The sequence below is a fragment of the Musca vetustissima genome, unplaced genomic scaffold (genome assembly GCF_032173495.1).
Source record: "Musca vetustissima isolate MV318-11 ecotype Yass unplaced genomic scaffold, APGP_CSIRO_Mvet_v1 utg5400, whole genome shotgun sequence".
In the NCBI taxonomy this organism is placed as follows: Eukaryota; Metazoa; Arthropoda; class Insecta; order Diptera; family Muscidae; genus Musca; species Musca vetustissima.
In genome coordinates, this window is record NW_026879863.1 from 52787 (window position 1) to 79413 (window position 26627).

The window sequence follows — 26627 nt, forward strand, 5'->3', positions numbered from 1 at the left end:
AATCCACGCTTCTATGGGCTCTTAAAAAATAATCTGTAAAAAATCCACGTCTTAATTGCCCTTGAGAAAATATTATTTTCAAAATCAGAGCGTTGATAGTCCTTGAGAAAATATTCGTTAAAAAATCAAGGCCTTTCTCATGGACTATGAGAAAATAGTCGTTAAAATATCAAAGCCTTCATAGTCCTTGAGATAATACTCTTTAAAAAATCAGAGCCTTGATAGTTCTTGAGATAATATTCTCATAATCAGAGCCTTGAGAAAATATTCTTCAAAAAATCTGAGTCTTGATAGTCCTTTAGAAAATATTCTTTAAGAAAATCAGAGCCTTGATAGTCCTTTAGAAAATATTTAAAATATCCACGCTTTGATAGTCCTTGAGAAAATATTCTCCAAAAATTGTAGGTGCCTAAAAGTATGCTACATTTTTTGAGAACGGGTTATTTTTATTTATAAAATAGCAAATGTTTTTTTATTAAAAAATCTTACAACACATTCAAAAAATAATTATCAGTAGTGTTACAATAACAACAAATATATATTTTTAATTGATAATTTATATTTTATTTAATAATGATTGATCTAATATCATTGACCACAAATCACTGTACTTTTGGGAAGCTTTCCATAATGAAAAGTTCTACAATTGTATAGAACTTGTTTTCATATTTGCCAAACTGAGCAGCAGCCGCAGAACAGCTGTTCGCGGCGCTCATTTTGGGGGGCAGCACAAAATATAAATGAACGTCAAAGGAAAGTTTAGTCGACATTACGCTATGTAATTGCAATCATTTTCGTATTGTCTGTTCGCGAGCTTAGTGGTGGATCTCGTCGTGGCCGCCGTTGTCGTCGTCTCTCAAATCTATAAAAAGAAATATGATAAATACAATAAGGAAATCATTTTTTGCATAAACTTACCAACGCATATTTCCACCATTACCATCACATACAAATATAATAATAATGTCAAAGTGTAAATCAGAATCAGATTTGTTAAGTAAATTCTGAAAAATAAACACCTAACAAAAATATTAACTACCTACCGAGGGCAAGGCTAGCAGCCGGACTGAGTTTGTCGCTGAAAACAGCTGTTCGTTTGGTGGTCTCGTCGCGTTTCGTTTGTCTTCCTCGCAGCAAAAAAGAAATTGTAGAATACACGTGAAATTTTTCGGTCTTGTTTTTTTCTGTTCGTTTTGGTTCATTCACACCCTACATACCTACATACATCTTGCTTACGTTTTACAACAAAACAAAAACGCCGATAGACAAACAAAAATATACATACGTACAAATTATATACTACTCTACTATTTTCTGTTTATATAAATATATAGAAAATTGAAAATAAAAACAAAAACCAACAACAACAAAAATGGATCGCAATAGCATCGGCCATCACAACGAAGAGTCTCATCAATTGTATCCCAAAGGTGAAAAAATCGAAATATCTGTAAGAAATGACCATCGAAGCAACCGGGATATTCCTTCGACATCGACGAAAGTTACAAATTTGGAGGTTTGTATACGCTCCCCAAAGGAAGTTGGGTGAAAACCTGGGAACAACTCTAGTTTAGTAAAAACGATCAAATTTTTCTGAAATTTTTTCCAGAGGTAGGTATTTTTACCCTAATTATGGGGATATATTTTTTTCTTGGGGGACGCACCCGGTTACCCGGTTATTTGACCCGGAAGTTCGGGTACGGGTACCCGGTTATATCCGGTTCTACGGATCCGGTTAATATAATATGGGTATCATTTTAAAGGTTATAAAAATACCTTTCCATTGAGTGGTAATATGATGGGGTTATCTCAAACCATTTTGGGGATATAGTCAAAAAACTGGGTTTTGGGCCCCGATTTTTTTGAAAAACTCCCTAAAAGTCGAACTTGGGTCCATTATAGTCCCTCTCCAAACAGGACCCAAATGATAGCCCTTTCCAAAATGGTGCGATATGTGGCTGTATCTGTTGTGGATCAAAAGATATGGGCCTTAGAACCCTATAAAACAAGGAAAATCTTTCTACATGACAGAATCTCCTTTTAAATAGCATGGTGTTTTTTGGGTGACCGGCCTTCGGCCGGGGATTTAAGACTTTCTCCTATGGACAGATGCCAACACCGGCTAACGCGGCAGAAACTCCTTCTAAATAGAATATTTTTTTGTGTAGCCGGGTATTTAAGACTTTCTCCTATGGACAGATACCAACACCGGCTACGCGACAGAATCTCTTGTTAAATGGAATACTTTTTTGGGTGACCGGCCTTCGGCCGGGGATTTAAGACTTTCTCCTATGGACAGATGCCAACACCGGCTAACGCGGCAGAAAATCCTTCTAAATAGAATATTTTTTTGTGTAGCCGGCCTTCGGCCGGGGATTTTAGACTTTCTCCTATGGACAGCTACCAACACCGGCTACGCGACAGAATCTCTTGTTAAATGGAATATTTTTTTGGGTGACCGGCCTTCGGCCGGGGATTTAAGACTTTCTCCTATGGACAGATGCCAACACCGGCTAACGCGGCAGAAAATCCTTCTAAATAGAATATTTTTTGTGTAGCCGGCCTTCGGCCGGGGATTTAAGACTTTCTTCTATGGACAGGTACCAACACCGGCTACGCGACAGAATTTTCTTGTTTTTGTAGGGTTCTAAGGCCCATATCTTTTGATCCACAACAGATACAGCCACATATCGCACCATTTTGGAAAGGGCAAAATGTGGTCTATCATTTGAGTTTGGGTTAGAGAGGTACTATAATGGGCCCAAGTTCGACTTTTAGGGAGTTTTTCAAAAAAATCGGGGACCAAAACCCAGTTTTTGACTATATCTCCAAAATGGTTTGAGATAACCCCATCATATTACCACTCAATGAAAAGGTATTTTTATAACCTTTAAAATGATACCCATATTATATTAACCGGATCCGTAGAAACGGATATAACCGGGTACCCGTACCCGAACTTCCGGGTCAAATAACCGGGTAACCGGGTACGTCCCCCAAGAAAAAAATATATCCCCATAATTAGGGTAAAAATACCTACCTCTGAAAAAATTTTCAGAAAAATCTGATCGTTTTTACTAAACTAGAGTTAAGCCAAAACCTGTTTTGTAATTATTCTGCAGTCACGTTAGCTGTTAACATGTGTACTTATATAGTGGGCTTTTGTGGTGGGGTACTACATACTTTCTTCAGACAAGTTTTGTATTAACATACAAATTTGCAATATACGCGCACAATTGTACACGTTTTATTGTAGACATTAAGGTGGTACCCAAACAAAAAAAAAAGTGATTTAAAATATGTTTTTATATTTGACCCACATTTGTGCAGATATATTACTCTACTCCTAGGACGTTTGGTATTGGTATTCTACGCGAGTGGGTAGAAAATCTTTCTAGTAAAAATTATTGGAACAAATACACTATACAGACATCTCGCAGATCATTATTTTTTATTTTTTTTCCATAGGTAGTCCTTCTGATGTTGATTACAACTACATACATTTCTCAGTACTTCATGAGATATGGGGCTCCAAACCCCCACATTTTATTAAATATCTTTAAGAATACCACTCCGAAACGTTTGAAATTGTTACTGCATATAGTCCTTTTGGTGCTGATCACAACCACACACTTCATACTTCAGGAAATATGGGGTATACAAATTTGAATTGATACCGGGCGTTTAAGACTCTCACTTTCTGCTACGCGAGCAGAAATTTCTTTTAATTTGAAAAATTTTCAGAGTAGCCGGCCGGAATTTGAATTGATACCGGGCATTTATGACTCCACTTTTCTGCTACGCGAGGTGAATTTTCTTTTAATTTGAAATTTTTTCAGAGTAGCCGGCCGGGATTTAAAGTCTATTTCTTATGGACATGTGAAACATTGGGCTACGCGAGCAGAATTTTCTATAATATTATTATACCCTTCACCACATTGTGGTACAGGGTATTATGTCTTTGTGCATATGTTTGTAACAGGCAAAAGGAACTGAGATAGACACATGGTTTAGATATAGCTCCCATATATAGTTTCGTCCGATTTAAAGTAAATGGTGCGCCAAAGTCCTTATATATCATTCGATTTGCACGAAACTTGGCATAGAGTACTGAATTAGGTCCAGAATGACGTGTGCCAAGTTTCGAGGAAATTGGTTCAGATTTATATATAGCTGTCATATATATTTTCGTCCGATTTAAGGTAAATGGGTCTCCAAAGTCCCAATATATCTTTCGATTTGCACGAAGGTTGCCATAGGGTACTGAATTGGATCCGAAATGATGTGTTAAAATCGGTTCAGATTTAGATATAGCTCCAATATATATTTTCGTCCGATTTAATGTAAATTGTGCACTAAAGAACCAAAGATTGGCCGACCCGCACACATTTTGTACAATGTACTGAAGTTACTATAACCTTTCGTGTGTCAAGTATTCTTGAAATTGGTTCAGATTTACATATAGCCTCTATATACTTTCGTCCGATTTTAAGTAAATGGTGTACTAAAGACCCATAACTAGGCCGATTGGCAAAACGTACTGAAATTAATATAAATTAATATCGGCCAAGTTTCCTTGAAATCGGTTTAGATATAGATATAGAATAGCTTCCATATATAATATCGACCTATTTATGTTGATTGTAAACTATATAACCAATGGGTGCTTGATTGATATTACATTTTAAACAGTGAAGCATAAAAAGTGCAGTTTGCTTAAAGTCTATTTACAAAGTATGGAATAGATTGCAGAATGGCATGTGTAAGGATTGATGTTAGTCGGTTTAGTTTTATATAAAGATCGCATTTTTAAGTTCGTTCAATTTCATGTCAATGTTCCTTCAAAAAGACGCCATCTGTAAAGATACATATGTAGAATATCCCCAAAGTGGTGAAGGGTATCATATAGTCGGCCCAGTCCGACTTTACTACTTTCCTTACTGGTTTTTTTAAAGACGGCCGTATTAATTTTACAGGAATGTCGAACTCAGACATGGCTTTAAACATCTCTAAACGGATAGGGCTTTCGATTTGGCACAGAGTGAAAATCTGGTCAATGGTGGAGTTGACAGGCCTGAAGCCGCATTGGTATGGTCCAATAATGCCATGGAGTATTGGCTTCAGTCTTTCACTCAGAACGCTGGAAAGCACTCTATAGTTGGCACATATAGCCTTGTATCCATTTTTGTGCACGGAAGACAGGATGCTGAGGTTCCAATCATTGGATATTCATTCCTCTGGCCAAATTGTACTAATCAGCTGGTGCAAGATTCTAACCAGCATCTGACCGCCAGTCTTGAATAGTTCGGCTGGTAACCCATCGGCACCTTCTGATTTATTATTATTCAGCCGATTGATTGCTAATCTGGCTAGGTGGTATACACTCTATACCGTCATCTCTTATTGGTTCTGAGGTATCTTCTTCACCGCCACTATTTGATACCAAAAACTTTTCAGAATGCTCCTTCCAAACCTCTACACGCTGTCTGTATCTGCCACTAGGTTTCCTTCTTCATCTCTACAGGAGGATGTGCCTGTACCAAAGCATTCGGTTTGGTATTTTACTCGTTCTGACTCCTGTACATTTTGATTTGCTCACGGTCACGTTTTTCTTGTTTTTTCTTCTTTTTTATACCCTCAGCTTTATGGCTCATGACGGTATATACACTTTGATACGGTAAAAATTGTGCCTCATCGAAATATTGGTTTTAGACCCCATGTTTCTTTGGACCAAATCTGTTTCAGAAAATTTAGAGCCGATTTACACATGTCAGTTCGTTGTCTGTCTGGCTGGATGGTGCGCACGATAAATCTCGAAGGGAATAATCGATTTGATCCAAACTTTGCACATCATACTATTTATTTCAAACTTAGTTTAAGTTCGAAGAAGGGGAATATCGGTCCACTCCTTCTGGTACCTCCCCCATAAATGATCTAAATTTTCAATATTTATAAATCCAATATTAGGCGAATGGTGGAATGTCCAATTTGAACCAAGCTTTGCAATACCAAGTCCGAAGATGGGATCCATTGGTGCACTCCTTCTGGTACCTCCCCCACAAATGGTGAACATTTGCAATATTTATAAATCCAATATAAGGCCAATGGAAAGTCGCATTTGAACCAAATTTTCACAACCTATTATCTTTACCAAGTCCAGGTCATTTGCAATATTTATAAATCCAAAATCAGGCGATTGGAATGCCCGATTTGAACCAAACTTCACAACCTATTATCTTTACCAAGACTAGTACAAATCCGAAGATGGGATCGTTTATAAATGTAATATCAAGCGAAAGAAATGTCATATTTCAACCAAAACTTGCACAACCTATTATCTTTACCAAGTCCGAAGATGGTACCCAGTAGTCCACTCCTTCCGGTACCTCCTTCACAAATAGTCAATATTTCATAAAATTTTATGAACATTAAATGAACAATTTTATTTAAACAGAAATTTCAATAAATTTTTCCATCAGAAGTTAGAACATCCACGCGATCATTCGAAAACTGAATCGATTCTAAGTATATGTTTCAAGTCAATGGAAGCTACCAATTTTATATTGAAGCTCTCCATGTTATTCTTATTGTAACTGCTCTGACTTTAATTTAGTGTGCTGTTGGTTGCGAAATTAATTTAGATATAGATAATTCCAATTTCACATTACAATAACCTTTACATGGATATCAACTGTATTTGCCTGTTATGAATTATATTAGTTTACCACAATTTATTCTAGACATATTTTGAATATACTAGTCATATTTAATGTAACGAAAACACTACCTTCATATTTTGTAAAAAAAGTACAAGTTTCGTTTACTGCTCAGTACCCTCAAATTATTTTAAAAGTTCGGAAAAAATTAGATCGTATTACGTAGAATAAACCATTTTTAATTATATCTGATACGATTTTATATATAAGCCTAGCAAATACTATATATTCATATACCTGAAGTTCATTGACAAGGGCAAATTGTGCATGAAATAGAATGAATTGCATTATCATTATCCGGTTTCAGTGGTGCATAGCGGGCAATAAAATTCAGATTTGTTTGCTTTAACAAAATCCATATATGAGTGGACGCCAGTAGGCACAGTTTATAATAGACCTCTTATTTTTTAGACCTTTCAATGGTTGATTCACCATCATACTTTATAATATTTCGTAAAATACGATAAGTTATTTACTTTTTTTATAATACCATATGACCATATATGTATGTACACATACGTATAAAAGTTCATTATCATTACAGGTTTATTTCATTGCTGGTGCTGGCTGACTTAGATAATAATAAAAGAAATATAATTCTTTGATTACTCATTTATTGTTGACGTTTTTTGTTCATTCTTTTATATGGATATAACGATTGCTATTTATCGCTTATTATCATTTTGTAGAATGTGGGGCATTGGTATTTAAACTCAATGTTCCTAGTAGGTGTGTAATGTAAGTAGTGGAGAATTTAATCGTTTTTAATACGATCGCTCTCTCTGTTTGAGATCTACATTTATTTGAAATTTGATTGTAATCATTTTAATTGTTTTATAAATTTATTTCAATATTGCTCCATAAAGACGTGGTTTAATAATATCATTAGAAATATACCTCGGGTAGTAACAATTCGATTACACGCCAATAAAACAAGTAGCCTACCAAGATTGAGAGCTATTTGTTTCTATGTAGGAAAATTTTCAGTTAATAAAAATTTGTTCCGGAAAATAAATAGGGAAGTTCTGATAAACCTTTGGTGGACAAAAAAGCAGGTGGGCTTCTTAAAAATTTTAAAAATTATATATTTTTTTAAAGAAAAATAAAGTTGAGTGGTCTACATTGTGGCTATAAATACATTGTAGAACCACTTAGTATGCTAAATAACAATAAATTTCCTAGTTATTATCTTGAGAAAGTGCGCCAGGATAAATCTGTTGAATAAAACCGAGAAATGAATAGATTTATTCGATTTAGAAGATATATGAGGGCGTATGATTATTGTCAACACGTATACGCCCATGACATTTAATGTAGCATGGGCCGTATGAATAATGCCGTAACGTATACGCAATTCATATTTTTCAAATTAAAAAAAATTTTTTGGGTGATATTTTAATATTTAACCAAACCCTGTGTGTTGGGTAGATAGTAAAATTAATATGTGCATATCTTAGAGACAAATTGTCAGACGAGAAACCTCGGCCGATGAATAGATTAGTAGGATTTAGAAGAAGATAAAACTGTAGAGCTTCCACATAGGTTGGTGTGGTATGCATATATGGGATTGCAATCACTAGTTCTTCTCTTCTAACAGACGGAAAGGAGTCGAAGTAATGTTTGCATCCTTGAGAAAGCTTGACACCATACAGCAAATTCAATTTCACCACTTTTTTTTTAATTATAATGTGAATGTCCGTATGATTGTTATCGACAAGTATACGCCAATGAAATTTGATTTATCAGAGGTCGTATGAATATTGTCATAATGTATACGCAATTCATAAATAAGAGATTTTAAAACTTAAAAACTATTTTTTATTAGGTCGCATTTTAATGGATTTAATGTTGAAAAATAAGTTGTGAACGTAAAGACTAGAAAATCGGCAAGAATCAAACCCTCGATTTTGGATAGATAGTAAAATGTAATTTATATATCCTTCAGAAAAATTTTCAGACGAGAAACATCCGTCGGTGAATCTTTTAATGCAATTTAGAAGAAGATAAACGTGGTAAAGCTACCACATAGGTAATTGTGGTATACAAATATGGGATAAAACCCATTACCACATCGATTTCTACGTCAACAGATAATTTGCCGCATGCAAAGATCCGAACAGTCATTAGACCTTACTTTTATTCGAAAATAATAAATTGTAATATCGAAATATGATTAAATGGGTTCTTCAAAAACATGAAATTCTTGATCGGGGTAAAATTCTCAGACGATCTAGCCATGTCAGCCTGTTGTAATTACGCTATCTTCTAAAGGAAGATAGGCATAGCCCCCATATAAGGGTACCCTCATTTTTCGGTATTTTGGGGTTCTTGAGCGCATTCTTCAACCGAATTCGCTGAAATTTGGTGCATTGGGTACTAAATGTCTGCAAAAAAAATATATATAAATATAGGTCCACTTTTTCTGGTAGCCCCCATATAACTGCACCTCCTAATTGTCAATATTTCGGCGGTTTTGATCGCATTTTTCCACCGAAATGGCTGTAATTTAGTAGTTTGAGTTCTTATATAGGTCAATTTTTTTGGATAGCCCTAATATAAAGGATTTTTTCGGTATTTTGGGGTTCTTAAGTTCGACGCATTTCCAAGCAAAAAAAAAATATATATTTCAGAATCCCAATTTTTCATTTCATATTCGAAAGCATAACTAATGTTGAAATTTCCTCACGATCGGGAAAAATAAAGTGTGCTTACAAACTATTCTAGAAAGGTCGTAATGACTTTTTAATTAACATGTTTTTTGTTGGTTTCTTTAATATTCAATATTTCCATGTAGTTAATACGAAATAAATTAGATTAATAATATGATTTATATGTATATTTAAATTCAAAATGTCTGCGATCTTTTTTGATTTATTACTATTGCTAAAAATATAATTTAAGGAGACGACTGCTGCGGGGTTATTGTTCACTGATAACATTATACTCCATCATTAAAATGTCGTCAAATTCCTAAATATTGGAATTAATAAAAACAAAATACATATGTAGTTCTTTATATGTATATGTGTCGCTCAAAACGTGACTTATGCGATCTGCTGTTTAATATATAATTAATAAAAATTGTTTTTTTTTTCTTTTGCAGAAACCACGTTGGGGTAAACTCTTGACGTTGGTTGGTTATGCGGCAACATTTGGCTCAGCTGTACCCGTAGGTTATTGTATTGGTGTTATAAATAGTCCTGCAAATGTAAGTATAGCTTTGGGAATTTGTCTTGTGGTTCTTTGTTGAAATTTTTTTTTTCAAATTTTTCCAGTATGTTAAAGCCTGGTGTGCTCAAAGCCTTTTGGAACGTTACGATGCCAATATGACAACATCTGGTTTAGATCTATTATGGGCCTCAATTGTTTCGATATTTTTAGTTGGCGGTGCTGTCGGTTCGTTGGGCGGTGCATGGGCAGCCAATAAATTTGGAAGGTAAGAAAATTCTATAAGATCATCATGATTGCTTTTAGTTGGACGATAGAAGATTGAGCGAAATTTTAGAAGACTTGGTCTGGCAGCTTCAGCCAATCACAACCGAGAACATGAATAGTTGATCGCAGGTCTACGAAATAAACATAGTAGTTTGAGTTCTCAATAGGTATCAATTCTCTGCACAAAAAATTGTGAATATAGGTTCATTTTTTCGGATAACCCCTTTTATAAGGGTACCCTCCAATTTTCGGTATTTTGGGGTTCTTGAGCGCCTTTTCAATCGAATTCGCTGTAATTTGGTATTTTGTAGTTGTATTTGATAACAAATCTCCCTACCAAAAATTAATAATATTAGCCCCTTTTTTGGGGTAGTCCCCATATAACCCCTTTTTTATACCCTTCACGACACTGTGGTACAGGGTATTATGTCTTTGTACATATGTTTGTAAACAGGCAAAAGCAAACGAGATAGACACATGGTTCCTTTTGAGAATATGCATATAATCACTTTCTGAGTCGATTTATGCATGTCCGTCCGTCCGTCTGTCTGTCGATGTTAAATTGTAAACAAAGTATAGGTCGCATTTATAATCCGAATTGGATGAAAATTCGCATAGGTCACTTATTTGGCCCAAGGACGAACCCTATTGAAATTGGGAAATAGCTCCCATATATATATTTTCATCCCATTTAAGGTAATTGGTGTACCAAAGTCCCTATATATCATTTGATTTGCACGAAATTTGGCATAGCGTACTGAATTGAGTCTAGAATGTATTGAGCTAAGATTCGTGAAAATCGGTTCCGATTTAGATATAGCTCCCACATATATATTATCGTCCGATTTTAGGTAAATGGTGTACCAAAGTCCCTATATATATTTCGATTTGCACGAAATTTGGCTTGGCGTACTGAGTTGAGTCTAGAATGATGTGTGATATGTTTCGTGAAAATCGGTTCAGATTTAGATATAGCTCCCATTATATTTTCGTCCGATTTTAGGTAAATGGAGTACCAAACTCCCTATATACATTTCGATTTGCTGGAAATTTGGCATGTCGTTCTAAAATGAGTCTAGAATGATGTGGCTAAGTGTCGTGAAAATCGGTTCCGATTTGGATATAGCTCCCACATATATTTTCGACCGATTTAATGTAAATGTTGCACAAAAGTCCCTATATATCTTTTGATTTGCACGAAATTTGGCATGGCGTACTGAGTTGAGTCTAGAATGATGTGTGCTATGTTTCGTGAAAATCGGTTCAGATTTAAATATGGCTCCAATTTATATTTTAGTCCGATTTTAGGTAAATGGGGTACCAAGCTCCCTATATACATTTCGATTTGCACGAAATTTGGCATGTCGTTCTAAATTGAGTCTAGAATGATGTGTGCTAAGTTTCGTGAAAATCGGTTCCGATTTAGATATAGCTCCCACATATATATTTTCGTCCGATTTTAGGTAAATGGTGTACCAAAGTCCCTATATATATTTCGATTTGCACGAAATTTGGCATAGCGTACTGAATTGAGTCTAGAATGATGTGTGCTATGTTTCGTGAAAATCTGTTCAGATTTAGATATTGCTCCCATTTATATTTTCGTCCGATTTTAGGTAAATGGTGTACCAAAATCCCTATATATATTTCGATTTGTACGAAATTTGGCATGTCTTTTAAATTGAGTCTAGAATCATGTGTGCTAAGTTTCGTGAAAATTGATTCTGATTTGGATATAGCTCCCATATATACTTTCGTCCGATTTAATGTAAATGTTGCACAAAAGTCCCTATATATCTTTCGATTTGCACGAAATTTGGCATAGCGTACTGATCGGTTCCGATTTAGATATAGCTCCCACATATATATTTTCGTCCAATTTAATGTAAATGGTGTACCAAAGTCCCTGTACATCTTTCGATTCGCACGAAATTTGCCATAGCGTAATGAATTGACTTTAGAATGATGTGTGCTAAGTTTCGTAAAAATCGTTTTTTTTACCTTCTCACGGCAATGTTTTTAATATATGAGTCTTTAATATTTAACTTTAATTCGTCCGAGAGCATAATATTTCTCCACTAAGTCGGAGAAATTGCAAAAGGCAATTTGGCTTTCCGATTCTTTTCAGAAATTAAAGAACTTTTTTGATAGTTTCCGGGCATGTACGCCTGTTGAACTCTTAAATGGGTATTTTTTTACTACTTTGACAATTTGTTGATCAGTACGAACTGATGGTCTGTGATACATTTTTTTCACAATCAATTATCAATTATTATTTTACTTGATAATTATTTGTTTTTCAAATCTTATAATAAGATTTAAAACAAAACAAAAAACTATTTTGCTGACGTCAAAATAGAAATATTTACAAAATAATGCAAAATTCGTAATATTTTTCTTCTTGCGCTACACATAGTGCAAACAGAAACATTCCTTTATTTGCATTACGATCGCATTTAATCGCTTTGATCTAACAGCGAATAATGCCCACTAATGTGTCACCTTCTGTGGCACCCTTATCGCCTTCGTTATACTATGTAACAACAATGCAAAAATGATTACTCAAGAATTTTTTTTACGTAAAATTTGTAATTTTCCATTTCATTGGCCGTTAATTAATTTATATGTATATTTTTATAATTTGTTTTTAACTTTTTGTGTGCGTTTTTTTACAGAAAGGGATGCTTTCTTATCAGCGGCTTTCTGTTTGCCATCGGTGCCATTATGTTCTTCTTTTGTCGCATGGCAAATTCTGTGGAAATGTTGATATTGGGTCGCCTTTTGGTCGGTTTGGCATCCGGTTTAACAACAGCCACGCTACCAATGTATCTAACCGAAATTGCTCCCTTGGCTTGGGTTGGCACGCTTGGCGTTTTTTGTGCTGTGGGTGTAACCGGTGGTGTTGTTGTCGGTCAAGTTTTCAGTTTACGTGATATTTTCGGAACAGCAGAATTATGGCATTATGCATTTAGTTTTTATATTGTCCTAATATGCATATGCTATTTACCCGCATATATGTTCCCCGAAAGTCCTAAATTTTTGTATATCGTGAAGGGTGATCGTGAGGGAGCACGCCGTGAATTGACACGTTTACGTGGTAAAGATGCTGTCGATATAATTAATCATGAAATCGAAGAAATGGAATTGGAAGCCAATGCCAAGGTGCAAACAAGAAGTTTTGGCTCCGTCCTAAAGGATCCTGCCTTGTTGTTGCCCTTGATAATTGTCTGCTGTTTCCATGGTGGTCAACAGTTGTCGGGTATTAATGCGGTAGGTGTAAAGAAAATTACTATTTTAATTGGCTTTAATTAAGTATTTTTTATATGTTTATTTAGATTTTCTATTATTCTGTGTCAATATTTGAAAAAGCTGGTCTTTCGACAACCGATGCAGAATGGGCGAATTTGGGTAAGTTTTGCGTATACTTTTGATTATTTTTCTAGCAAACTATAGCTTTTTCGGATCTTCCTTTGTGAGAAATGTAGATCATATGGCTTATTTGGTCTTTAATTAGAAAAAAATGTATGCTCTTCTTAGAGAACACAGTTTTATAATCCATAAGAATAAAATATAGTCTTCTATGTTACGACTGTCCTCTTAAAATAAGACTTTTCTGTCCTTTTATAACAAGACCTTCAATAAAAATAATGTTTGCCTTTCTTTCTGGTCTTTAATTGGAATACGTTTTTTATCTTCTATGGTTTAGTTGTCCATAAGAAGATTATTTGATTATCTATTAAAACATGTCTGCTCTTCTTAACACAGTTTTATTATCTATAAGAATAAAACCTAGTATTCTATATTACGACCTACTGACCTCTTAAAAGTCGATTTCATTTTATAATGAATGATTATTAGAATATATTTCAAAGGAAGACATATGTGAATGTAATTAATACGTAGTCGATGAACGTTTAGATTTACATGAATGCCACACTGAGAACTTCCACATGGTGTATCTCTATGACACCAGTGGGACAATTTCATGAGGTGGCGGAAATCTTTCGCGTCTATCGAAACTATCATAGCCTTAGTTGTACAGGCTTGCCCCACCAAGGCATGGCGGTATACATAACACATGCCCAGCATGTGCACTAGAACCTCACGACTCACGACTGTCCAGCTAAACATTCTCTTCTCTGTCTCCAAATTCTCTGTGGTTGGGAAGTTTCCATTATGCCCTTCTATAAGAAATTTTTTTATTGTAACATAACCTTCTGAATAAGAATAATTTGGTCCTGTCTTCTTATCTTTAATTAGACGAAGTTCTCATTCAGGTCTTTCATACAAGAATGCTCTGATCTTCCATTTCCATATGAAGACCTTATGGTTATTCAAAAGGAAACCTTATCGACCACGACCCTCGGGCTTTGTATAAGAAGGTCATAAGTCATTGTATAAAATATCTTTCCGGTCTTCTATGAGGATACCTTCTTCTACCCTTCTAGGAGAATACCTTCTATTCCTTTATAAGAATACCTCCTTTTATAAAAATACGCTCTTGCCTTGGCTAAAAATCCTATCTAGCTTAATTTGGCGTACTATAAGTAGAACTTATATCTTCTAGAGACATGAAGCCCTCTTGGTCTTCTATAAGAACATCTCTTCTGATTTTCTATATGAATAATTTAGGTCATGTCTTCTTTTCTTTAATTAGGATAGTTTTTATTCTGATCTCCTATACCAGGACATTCTGGTCTTCCATATGATGACTTTCTGGTCTTTTATATGAATATTTTTAGGGACCATCTCAGGCGTGGATTTATTTAAGAATATTTTTTCAGGGACCATCTCAGGCATGGATTTATTTAAGAATGTTTTTTCAGGGACCATCTCAGGCGTGGATTTATTTAAGAATAGTTTTTCAGGGACCATCTCAGGCGTGGATTTATTTAAGAATAGTTTTTCAGGGACCATCTCAGGCGTGGATTTATTTAAGAATAGTTTTTCAGGGACCATCTCAGGCGTGGATTTATTTAAGATTAGTTTTTCAGGGACCATCTCAGGAGTGGATTTATTTAAGAATAGTTTTTCAAAGAATATTTTTTCAAAGATCATCTCAGGCGTGGATTTATTAAAGAATATTTTTTTAAAGACCATCTCAGGCGTGGATTTATGAAAGAATATTTTTTCAGGGACCATCTCAGGCGTGGATTTATTAAAGAATATTTTTTTCAAGGACCATATCAGGCGTGGATTTATGAAAGAATATTTTTTCAGGGACCATCTCAGGCGTGGATTTATGAAAGAATATTTTTTCAGGGACCATCTCAGGCGTGGATTTATGAAAGAATATTTTTTCAGGGACCATCTCAGGCGTGGATTTATGAAAGAATATTTTTTCAGGGACCATCTGAGGCGTGGATTTATTAAAGATAATTTTTTCAAGGCCATACTGAGGCGTGTATTTATTAAAGAATATTTTTTCAGGGACCATCTGAGGCGTGGATTTATTAAAGAATATTTTTCAAGGGCCAACTGAGGCGTGGATTTATGAAAGAATATTTTTTCAGGGACCATCTCAGGCGTGGATTTATTAAAGAATATTTTTTCAGGGACCATCTCAGGCGTGGATTTATTGAAGCATATTTTTCAAGGACCATCTCAGGCGTGGATTTATTAAAGAATATTTTTTCAGGGACCATCTCAGGCGTGGATTTATGAAAGAATATTTTTTCAGGGACCATCTCAGGCGTGGATTTATTAAAGAATATTTTTTTCAAGGACCATATCAGGCGTGGATTTATTAAAGAATATTTTTTCAGGGACCATCTCAGGCGTGGATTTATGAAAGAATATTTTTTCAGGGACCATCTCAGGCGTGGATTTATGAAACAATATTTTTTCCGGGACCATCTCAGGCGTGGATTTATGAAAGAATATTTTTTCAGGGACCATCTCAGGCGTGGATTTATGAAAGAATATTTTTTCAGGGACCATCTCAGGCGTGGATTTATGAAAGAATATTTTTTCAGGGACCATCTCAGGCGTGGATTTATGAAAGAATATTTTTTCAGGGACCATCTCAGGCGTGGATTTATGAAAGAATATTTTTTCAGGGACCATCTCAGGCGTGGATTTATGAAAGAATATTTTTTCAGGGACCATCTCAGGCGTGGATTTATTAAAGAATATTTTTTCAGGGACCATCTCAGGCGTGGATTTATGAAAGAATATTTTTTCAGGGACCATCTCAGGCGTCGATTTGTGAAAGAATATTTTTTTCAAGGACCATCTCAAGCGTGGATTTATGAAAGAATATTTTTTTCAGGGACCATCTCAAGCGTGGATTTATGAAAGAATATTTTTTCAGGGACCATCTCAGGCGTGGATTTATGAAAGAATATTTTTTCAGGGACCATCTCAGGCGTGGATTTTTTAAAGAATATTTCTTCAAGCACCATCTCACGCGTGGATTTATTAAAGAATATTTTTCAAGGACCATCTCAGGCGTGGATTTATTACAGAACAGTTGGTAGAAGGACCATCTCAGGCGTGGATTTATTACAGAATATTTGGTCGAAGGGCCAACTGAGGCGTGGATTTATTAAAGAATATTTTTCAAGGGCCAACTGAGGCGTAGATTTATTAAAGAATATTTTTTCAAGGACCATCTCCCTCTTTTTTTACGGAAAGATCTCATCATATGAAATGACCTCTGGAGACAAAATTTTGTTCTTCATTGTGTATTCTTCTTGTTGTTCATATTTTCAATTTCATTTTTAATAAATTATTTTTCCTTTGTTTTCAGGTGCTGGCTGCCTTAATTTAGCTACATCTTTCCTGGGTCCCCTGTTAATGGCCCGTGTTAATCGTCGTCCACTAATGATGTTCTCCAGTTCGATTTGTGCCGGTTTTCTATTCACCATAGCTTTTATTCTTTACTATATTGTGAGTCAAATTTGATATTTATTGATTTATAATGTAATTATGTTTATTATTGTTGTTTTTGTCTATCTATCTATTTATAGGAAAAGGCCAGTTGGTTCCCAATGGTTTGCATTGTCTGCATTATGGGCTATATATTCTTCTATCAATTTGGTTTGGGACCGATACCGTATTTTATTGGCACTGGTAAGTTGTTGTAATTTCAAATGTTTATAAGGCCATCGTTGGCATGGCAAATTGTAAGAAAATTAAATTATTATTCTTCACTCATTTCTTTTCTTTTCATCTTTCATGAGTGCTGATTGAAATTCTTTGATTTGAATGTTTTCTACTACTTTGATGTGAATTCTATATTTCAAGTAGTTTTATTGTTTTTTTTTTAGATTTCGATTTGATTCATAGATTTCAGTGCTCAGGTGGAAGGTCGAAGGTGGTTTCCTCTAAATACAATTTCATATTAGATTTTGTTTAAAAAAAGCGTCCTGTTCAAATGTTAGAAAAGCCCAAGTTTTCTTTACGGATTTTTAAGTTCTATTTCTTTTTAAAATAACCAAAATTGGCCAGCAAACTCCCAGTTGCCATATTGTTTTTGGATGCAGAGGATGCCCTTCAATAAGAAATAATCACAATAATTGGGTCCTTTCTTCTTTTCTTTTCTTTTATTTCTATTTTTCTGCTTTTCTATGAGAAGACTTGCTTCTATAAAAAGACAATCTGGCCTTATATGATAATACATCTAGCCTAGCCTATTTTGGCATACAATAAGTAGACCTTTTATCTTCTAGAAACAAGAAACCCTCTTGGTCTTCTATAAGCAAATCTCTTTTCACTTTCTATAAGAATAATTTAGGTCATATCTTCATATATGTGTTATTAGGGTATCAAATTGTTCGGTCCTGCTGTACTTTGATTTGTTTATTATTGTTTACATACATTCTGCAATTAATATTGACCAATTATTAATCATTCCTTATGTTACAACAATGAAATAGATTCCCCTCGCCCTTCTTTACCAGCGTGATAATTTCTTTTAATGCAATTTGTTTATTTAACCCAATCACCTTCTGGTTAATTTGTTTGCAACCAATACATATCGACAAGCTCAACTCTTTCTTTGCCATATTTCAATTTTTTTTCTTGTTGTGGAGGCAATGATGACAACATCGTTTTGTAAACAAAATATTATAGCTACGCCACCATACTCGCCGCTACGACATCATCACAATTCAATTAATACTTTTTTATATTTGTTTATACAAAAGTCATAAATTTTATTCATTCACGTGCTTCGTTTTTTGTTCATGTCTGCACTTCTTTGCTTATTCTCGTTTTAAAATCATGTGTCTGGCTGGCTGGTCGGCCGGCTGGCGCTAATGCTGACCAACCAACCCAGCAGCAGCAAGTGTTTATGTGTCAATTTCAATTGTATTCGTAATGGAATTGATTGTTCTGAGCTGGACGGACGGATGGACAGACAATTGAAATGCATTCAGAAATTTGATATGTGTGTGGGGAAAATGTATTGGAGGCGTTATGGCTCGTCGTTTGCTTTGGATTGTGAGAACGAACGCACAATTGCTAATTGCTTTGATTCACTTAAGGAAATTGTTTCAAGGTTAAGGTTACTGATTTCGAGGCAGAATTGTAATTTGTATTTTTTGCGCCTTTTATATCAATAGCTATTATTAGATCGCACAAATTGGGGTCATTGTACACGAGCATCAAATGTTTGAAGTCCAATTGAAAAGAGAACATGACGTTTTTTTATTTATTTATTAGTTCAGATTTATCAAAAGAGGAGGATCACATGTTCGTGTGAAAGCTTGATTGACCCAAAACAAGAGACGCAGTAACTCAATTAAATTAAAATGGTGTGGCATGAGGAGCCGCCTTTGGGTTTGTCAGAAAAAAGTACAGTCAAATAAATTTTCATTTGATTGCGCATTTTAGTTATTTCACGAATTGGCTAAAATGAGTCTTTTGATACTTTAAATTTCATATCTTTATAATTAATGAATTGAAATATAGGCGTGGATTTTTTAAAAGCAATAAATCTTCTTAAAGGGAAAAATGATCTTGTTCTTAGGGAAAAACATAAGGGTTTCTCAATATAACGGTCTTTTAATAAAAAACCCATGAGGTCTTCTCATAGTATGCTAAATGGTTTTCATATAGAAGACCAAGTGGTTTTCTTATAGGCGACCAAGACGTGGTCCATTACAAGGGTTCTTCTTGATCGCCTATAAAGAAGGCCCCTTGTAATGGACCACGAAGTTTTCTTATAGAAGATAAAAGGTATGCTTTTTATACCACAAAACTGGCCAAATAGAATTTTTATACAAGGTCAGAGTGTTTTTATAGAAGTAGATCTGTCATATAAAACCAGAAGGTATTTTCATAAAAGAATTTAAGGTAGTCTTCTAGAATGCTAAAAGAAGTTATGAATGTATGCCTTACAGCCTACTGCATCCACAGAGAAGCAAAGGTTTAGCTGGACAGTTGAATATATGCAACGAGTCGTGCGGCTCTAATCCACATGCTGGGCAAGTGTTTGTATAGCGTGAAGGAAAAAAATTCAAGAACTCTCAAAAGGCTTCATTTGGTCTTTTATAAAAAGACCTTTGAAGATCTATTAGAATAACTCTAGCCCATATCTGAAAATATTTCTTGGTCTTCTATGATAAGATTTGATGGTTTCTATGGAAGACCTCTTGAAAAAACTCTTGATAATCTATGAAAGGCTAGGACACAAGGTGTCTTCATTTTGTCAAAAAGTACAGCCAGCATTTTCTTTGACTGCCCATTTTTTATACCCTCCACCAAATTTCTTTAGGCATTCCTTTTGCAACACATCGAAATATTCACCGGATACCCCATAAATAATATATATTCTTCATCAGAATAAAAATCTATGTTGAGTTATGCGAGTACGACTGTCCGTATGTCTGTTGAAATCTCGATAGAGATCGCAGTAAAGCTTTGAAATTTTACACGGCATTGCTATTCCTCCTAGGATGGTTGCTATTGCAAATGGGGTATAACCGTACCCTCAAATATTCGGTATAATGGGGATTTTTGATCAGTTTTTCAACCAAATTGGCTTTAAGACATTTCCACACACGTAGCTGAAGGACTCAACCAGAACAGGCCGTGTAACAGGACAGTTATGGTGGCGCTGGACCTATCAAATTTTTTCCTTTTTTTTATTTTGTACTACCGGTCCAGTCCGACTTTACTCCTAACTGGTTTAACCGTATATAGAGTTTTGGAAGGCTAAAAGCTCCGCTTCTTTTTCGGTATTAAAAAATTGTAAACGATTTTTCTCATGGCAGTATAGATTGATCCCATAAATGTCCTCCCCACGTGGTGGAGGATATAAAAAGTCGAACTTAACGACTTTTTTACTTGTTAGGGACTATGCAAGTCTTAAGGCAGAACTTTTTAAATGTTTCCCAAGAAGTATAAAATGGTCTTCACTCGAAGACCAGAGTTCCATTGTTTTAATTCGGAAATAAGATAAATAATAATATAAAAAAGATAATATAAACGAGTAATGAAAGCCCAAAGTCGGACGGAGCGACTGTATACCCTTCACCACTTTGGATACATACAAGACATGCGAATTTATACAATACCCTGTAGATAGAACTGACGTAGGACCATTGAAATGGAATCGAGCGAAACTAAATGTGTGATCTACATAGATATTTGAACCAATTAAAAAACCCATGCGCATACCATTCTGAAATCTATGAAATATTGCATGTCAATCGGATTCTTTTGTGTACATGCATAAATCGACTCAGAAAGAGATAGTATGCATATTCTCAAAAAGAACCTGGGTCTATCTCGATTCTTTTTGTCTGAAACATATGCACAAAGACATAATGTGTGGTGAAGGGTATAAAAAGATATATGTGTGGTGAAGGATATAAAAAGGCAATAATAATGTTTTAAACAACTAGCAAGTCCATATGTTGAATTTTTATTTTTGGTTTTTTCTCTGTTGTTAGAGAATCTAAATGATTTCCTTTTTATCGCCTCTTTTATTGGCATTTTTATATTTCCCATTATTCTTAAGCAAACATCTCCATTATCATTGACACATTCTGTTGACAAATACTGCTTGCAAACGTCGTTTTCTTAATGCATTTTTAATATTTCTGTATTTTTTTAGAACTCTTCGAAGTGGCACCACGTTCCGTTGCCATGTCCATGGGTAGCTTATCCTCGTGGGCGTGTAATTTCATCATTGGTATGGCCTTTCCATCGTTGCAAAATGCCTGGGGTGCATTCGTATTTTTGCCGTTTTCCGTCACCTGTGCACTGCTATTTCTGCTAACGAAATTCTATTTACCCGAAACACGTGGCAGAGATCCGTCCGAAGTAGCACCACTCGTATCGAAAGGATTTAGATCAAAAGTTAAATAAATTTTTAAATTTTTCTGATTTTTTGATTTCAAAAGCTATATTTAAATTTTAAATGTTTAAAATTTTGTTTTATGTGGCTAGGAGACAATATGTGGTTTAAAATTTAAACTATAAAACAACACAAACATACATACACACACTTTTAGATTATATAATTGAACAAAATATTTCAAATTATCAATTATCTACACAAAAAATGTCGTGTTCATTGGCAAATTGTGCATGTAAACATCTCAAGGATTAGATTATAAAAATAAAAAAACAAAACACTTTGACAGAAATTAAAAAAAAAAATTAAAAACAAAAGAGAAACGCATAAATTGTAAAAACTTTCTAGGCTTAATTTGAATTTATTTTGAAAAAAGACATCACGTTAATTTGTAAAGCATCAATTTTAAAAATGTGTTTCACATAAAATGTTTGTTTTTTTATTGTTTTCACATTCAATCATAATTTATTTGTATTTTTTGTTTAATTTTTTTAACATAATAACTGGTGTATATTTTAAAAACTTTTTCATTTTTATATTAAACAAATTTAGTACAATTTTAATTTATTTTTTAAATTTTACAAAATGTTCTCTATTAAGAAAAACAAAAACAAGAACAAAAGGTTCTATAAATAAATTGCCTAGGTATGAAGATAATGATGTATCCTACTTGTCATACAAGAATAGAATCTTCTATATTTAACTGTTGTCTTCAATAATAAATTTACTTAATAAATACATCAAATGTATAAAAATGTATTTAATTGATGTTTTAATTCATACAATTTACCTGTATAAAAAATCATATTTGCATGGATATTTGTTGGAAACTTTTTGGTTAAGATTGAAAGTTCTTTCCTGTTGGAAAAAATTAAAAATTCTTTTAATTTTCGTTGAATTAATTTGACGATGAAATGACATCTCGAATACCTTCAAGACAGCACTCACAGTCCAGAAGCATGTGGCCTTTCATTGTCACGGATTGTCCATTCAGCGACAGCTGTTCAAACCATCTGTTTTTCCCCCAGGTGAGCAAACCATGTCAGCCGATTTGCTCAATATCCTATTAATAATGGATGGCATCGAGCAGAACCCGGGCTCCACTTCCACCGAGATCGCATTCTGTTCAGTGTGTCACACTCGGATCACGCGCAGTCTTGTCTAGATGCAATGCAACCTATGTCTTAAATGGTGTCACCTAAGACATTGCTCTGGATTGGCTAGTCACAGAGACCGGTCAAATAACTTTATGGCGAGCTGCTGTGCACCCAAAAATTCTTCGCCTGCAGCTGCTCAACTTCCATCCTCCAGCAACGCCTCTGCAACACCCAACATTTGCTCGGTCTGGAATGAAATTATCAGGTGAAATACTACATCTGTCCGGTGCTTACTTACTTAGCTGGCTATGGTTCTCAAGTTCCACAGTTGGTCCGAGTCTACTGGACGTCAGCTTGGTCTTCTCGCTGTTTACTGTCAGACCCACTTTGGCAGACTCCTTTTCAATTTGTTCAAAGGTGGCTGTTACCGCCCGCAATGTTCGACCCATTATATCGATGTCATCGGCGTAGGCGAGTAACATGTGTTGTTTGGTGTACAGAGTGCCTCGTGCCACTTAAAGTTATCCTGCATAGCCGTATTAATTTTGCGGGAATGCCGAACGCAGACATGGCTTTAAACACCTCTGAACGGATAGAGCTTCTGTTGTGTCAATGTCATCACCGCCATGGATTTGATGATCTCCACAATTTTAAGTTATTGCAGTTAAACTGTAATGGGCAAAAGCTTCTAAAGCCCATGGTTCGGATGACATCTCTATGTTCATGCTAAAGCATCTCGGCCTAATAGCCTTGGATTATCTGGCAGCAATCCTATCGTATTCGGTAAACTCACTAGTAGTCCCAGAGATCTGGTAGGCTTGTTACCTGTGCTGGCTGATGCTTCAACAAAATGAACAAGGACCAAAAAGCCAGACAAGGTGGTACCGCCAGAATTTACGAAGGAGGACGTTGCAGATGTCCTATAGTTGAGAGGCAGTTTTCCAGTTGCCCAATATCAGCATGGAATCCGTAAGATGCACAGCACAAAATCAGTATTGAACGCCATTACCACACATATTAGCAGAGGACTTAACCAGAACAGGCCGTGAAACCGACCAGTTATAGTGGCACTTGTCCTATCGAAGGCCTTCGATACCGTCAACCATGCCAAGCTGTTCGAGGACATAGAGAAGAGAAATCTCCGAACTTTGGATGATCAGCTATATGTATGGATGCCAGCCGTATATGGAATATAGAAACCGGAATCTAAACTCCGCAGAACAGGGAGTTCCCCAAGTAGGGGTCATATCTCCGGAATTGTTTAAACTCTATCTCTCTGATATTTCACAATTACTAGGCGGCATAGAGATCATAATGTATGCGGATGATTGTACGATCATGGCGTCGGGTCCCATTATTGATGACATTTGCGAGAGGTTAAACTTCTACATAACTGATCACGTAATACTTCCATTTGAGGAATATGAAAATATACGCACGAAATCAACAGCTACCCTGTTCATCACATGGGCAATGAAGCTTCCACTGAACATAATGGTGGATGGATAATTGACTACCCCAAGATGCTGGAGGTAACTTTCGAAATCCTTTTCAAGTCGTCCGCGCCTGCCATTGCTTTATGCGATAAGCTGAGAAGTAGGAACAGGGTCCTTAAGTCGCGAATGTAAGTGATGCGCAATTGAAGAATATCCAGACCTGCCAGAATGCTGCCCTTAGAACTGTAACAGGGTGTTTTCTCATGACTTCCGTGGACCCTATTCTTGAGGAGACGAAGATCTTACCCGTTCATCAATTATACAGGGTGAGATAAAAAAGCTGCAACAAAGTCAAACGCCATAATGTTTACGTTTTTTTAAATTTGTATAATTAAAAGCAAATCATGTCGGAAATAGCATCAAGTTTTAGATTAAGTTTAGATTTGTTCGAATTGGTTGCCTTTGGCATGAATAATGGCCTTCAAACGGCCAATGAAACCGTCACATGCTGCCCAAATGTTGCTCGGCGGTATTTTGGCCCATTCCCGGCGAAGCGTGATCGACACTTTGGTATTTTTTAGTGCCAACCTTGCTTTCCAAAATACTCCAGACACAATAGTCCAACAGATTGGTATCCGGAGATTTTGGTGGCCAGTGTGCGCTGGAAATGAAGCGAGAAACTTCATTTTGTAACCAATCTTGGGTGGAGCGTGTTGAGTGCGATGATGCTGAGTCCAGTTAGAATATCCAAGGTCTGCGGCCAAAATGTTTGCATGCCCAAGGCCGTTTTACACCCTCCAGAATATTTTCGCGATAATATTCGGCATTTATTCTGATGGCAAGGTCGATTAATACGAGCGGAGAGCGACCACCGGCTGTTATGGCGGCCCACACCATCACCATGGCCGGCGCTTGAGTTTTGGTTGCCAACCGAAGGTGCACATTTCCAGCTGACTTCTTCGGCAAGTAAACACGATCATTTTGTTTGTTTACAAACTGCTGGACAGCGAATGTTTTTCATCAGAGAAAACCAAGTTCGGCAGTTCAACCAAGCGAAGCAACTCTTTATCTTTTTGAGTCTATTTTCTTTCTCCTGCGATGTATGTTCTTGCACTTTTTGGAATTTCAATGGCTTTACCCCGAGCTCATTTTTCAATATTTGCGAATGGAATATTGCGATATGTTCAGCTCACGAGCTATTTTTTGGCCACTGCGACGCGGGTTTCGATCAAATCGCTTCTTTACTTTTCGAACCATTTCTGTTGATGTTCTCTTCCGTCCACTTCCTTGACGTCGGGCTACGCTACCAGTATCACGTTAACGAACGATGGTATGAGACACAAAAGATTTATTCACATTTAACAGCTGTCGGTTGAGTGGCTTAGAAATGAAAGCAGTCTGAAGATGGTTGCAGTTTTTTCATCTCATCCTGTATGTTGTCGATGCAGTACTTGCCTGACAATCACCCCCAAAGACAACCGTGGAAATCACGGAAAAGAGACAAAGGTGTCCGGAGCAACAACTGCAGCCAAGTATAACGGAGTTATGTCATCGATCACCACCCATTAAAAAGTTGAGAAATGATTGTGAAATGTCACCATTCTTTAGGGTTGGTTGAACTGCCTGAACTTAATTGGATTGCGCTGCCATGCCAATTGAACTGAGTAAACATTTGAACGATGTGAACGACCTAGTTTACTTTTAAAAAATGATCTAGTTCGTGCGATCACTGAACTGAACGAGATTGGCCAAGACTAGTAGTCTTAGCTCAACTAAGATCTGGATGGGGCAACCGCTTCAATTCCTATTGGGCAAGAATTGATGGCTCGATATCTAACACATGATATGTGTTTGTGAATGAGGAGTTAAATTTATTGCCAATTTAATTGCTACTTGACAGACCCGAACTGTATTTGATCCAGACAAGACACATAGAGTGAATATAAATATAACTCGGATATTTCAGATCTGAATCCTTGTATGTGTTTCACCTTTAATAACTGTGTATAAAAATGTCTAGTATATATCCTGATTTATTATCCTTTTTTTACCACTGTGCTGGCCTCTGTCGCTCCGCCAGTGTGCAATTCCAGCAGATTTCTAAACGCAACAAGTGTTTCTTGTTTTGTTTGTGTCTATTTCTTGCGTCTTAGTTCTCTTCTCTTCTATTTTTTTTTTTTTTGGACCAACAAAATGTAATAGAATTACCAAATATTTTGGTATGTGTCTCTCTTCAAGACAGAGGCCAGGCGGCAGACAGTGCTCCGGAACGAAAAATTATGGGCACAACAATCTCCCACTGACGTCACAGTGGAAACGTCAGCGTGATGGTGGCGATGATGGCCATTATGGTGGCTGGTGGTGTTGATGATGCCAATGAGAATTATAACGTACCAAAATATTTATCTCCTCTCACACAAATCGTACGTCTGCTGCTCGCTCGGCCGGTCTGATCTGTTTTTCTGGGTGTTTGGCTGGTTGGAAGATGAGAAAAATCAAAGTGAACATTTAGTAGCGGTTATTCCGGTGAACGGTGAAAAACTAAAAAAGATTTTCCGGCGGCAAATGAAAACGAAACGAAAATTTAAAGAAAAACGACGTGAGTGCAGTGCCACGAAAAGAAGCCACAACAACA

General features: G+C 35.8%; 1 protein-coding gene across 1 annotated transcript; it reads left to right on the forward strand.

Annotated features, from left to right (window-relative positions):
- The first annotated feature begins 1372 nt into the window (after positions 1-1372).
- LOC133324990 (solute carrier family 2, facilitated glucose transporter member 1) lies at positions 1373-21470 on the forward strand. Its single transcript, XM_061533817.1, has 8 exons — positions 1373-1516; positions 9820-9924; positions 9992-10152; positions 12827-13421; positions 13487-13559; positions 16903-17042; positions 17123-17225; positions 21217-21470. The coding sequence occupies exons 1-8, from the start codon at positions 1373-1375 to the stop codon at positions 21468-21470; spliced, it is 1575 nt and encodes a 524-aa protein (XP_061389801.1).
- The last annotated feature ends 5157 nt before the right edge of the window (positions 21471-26627 follow it).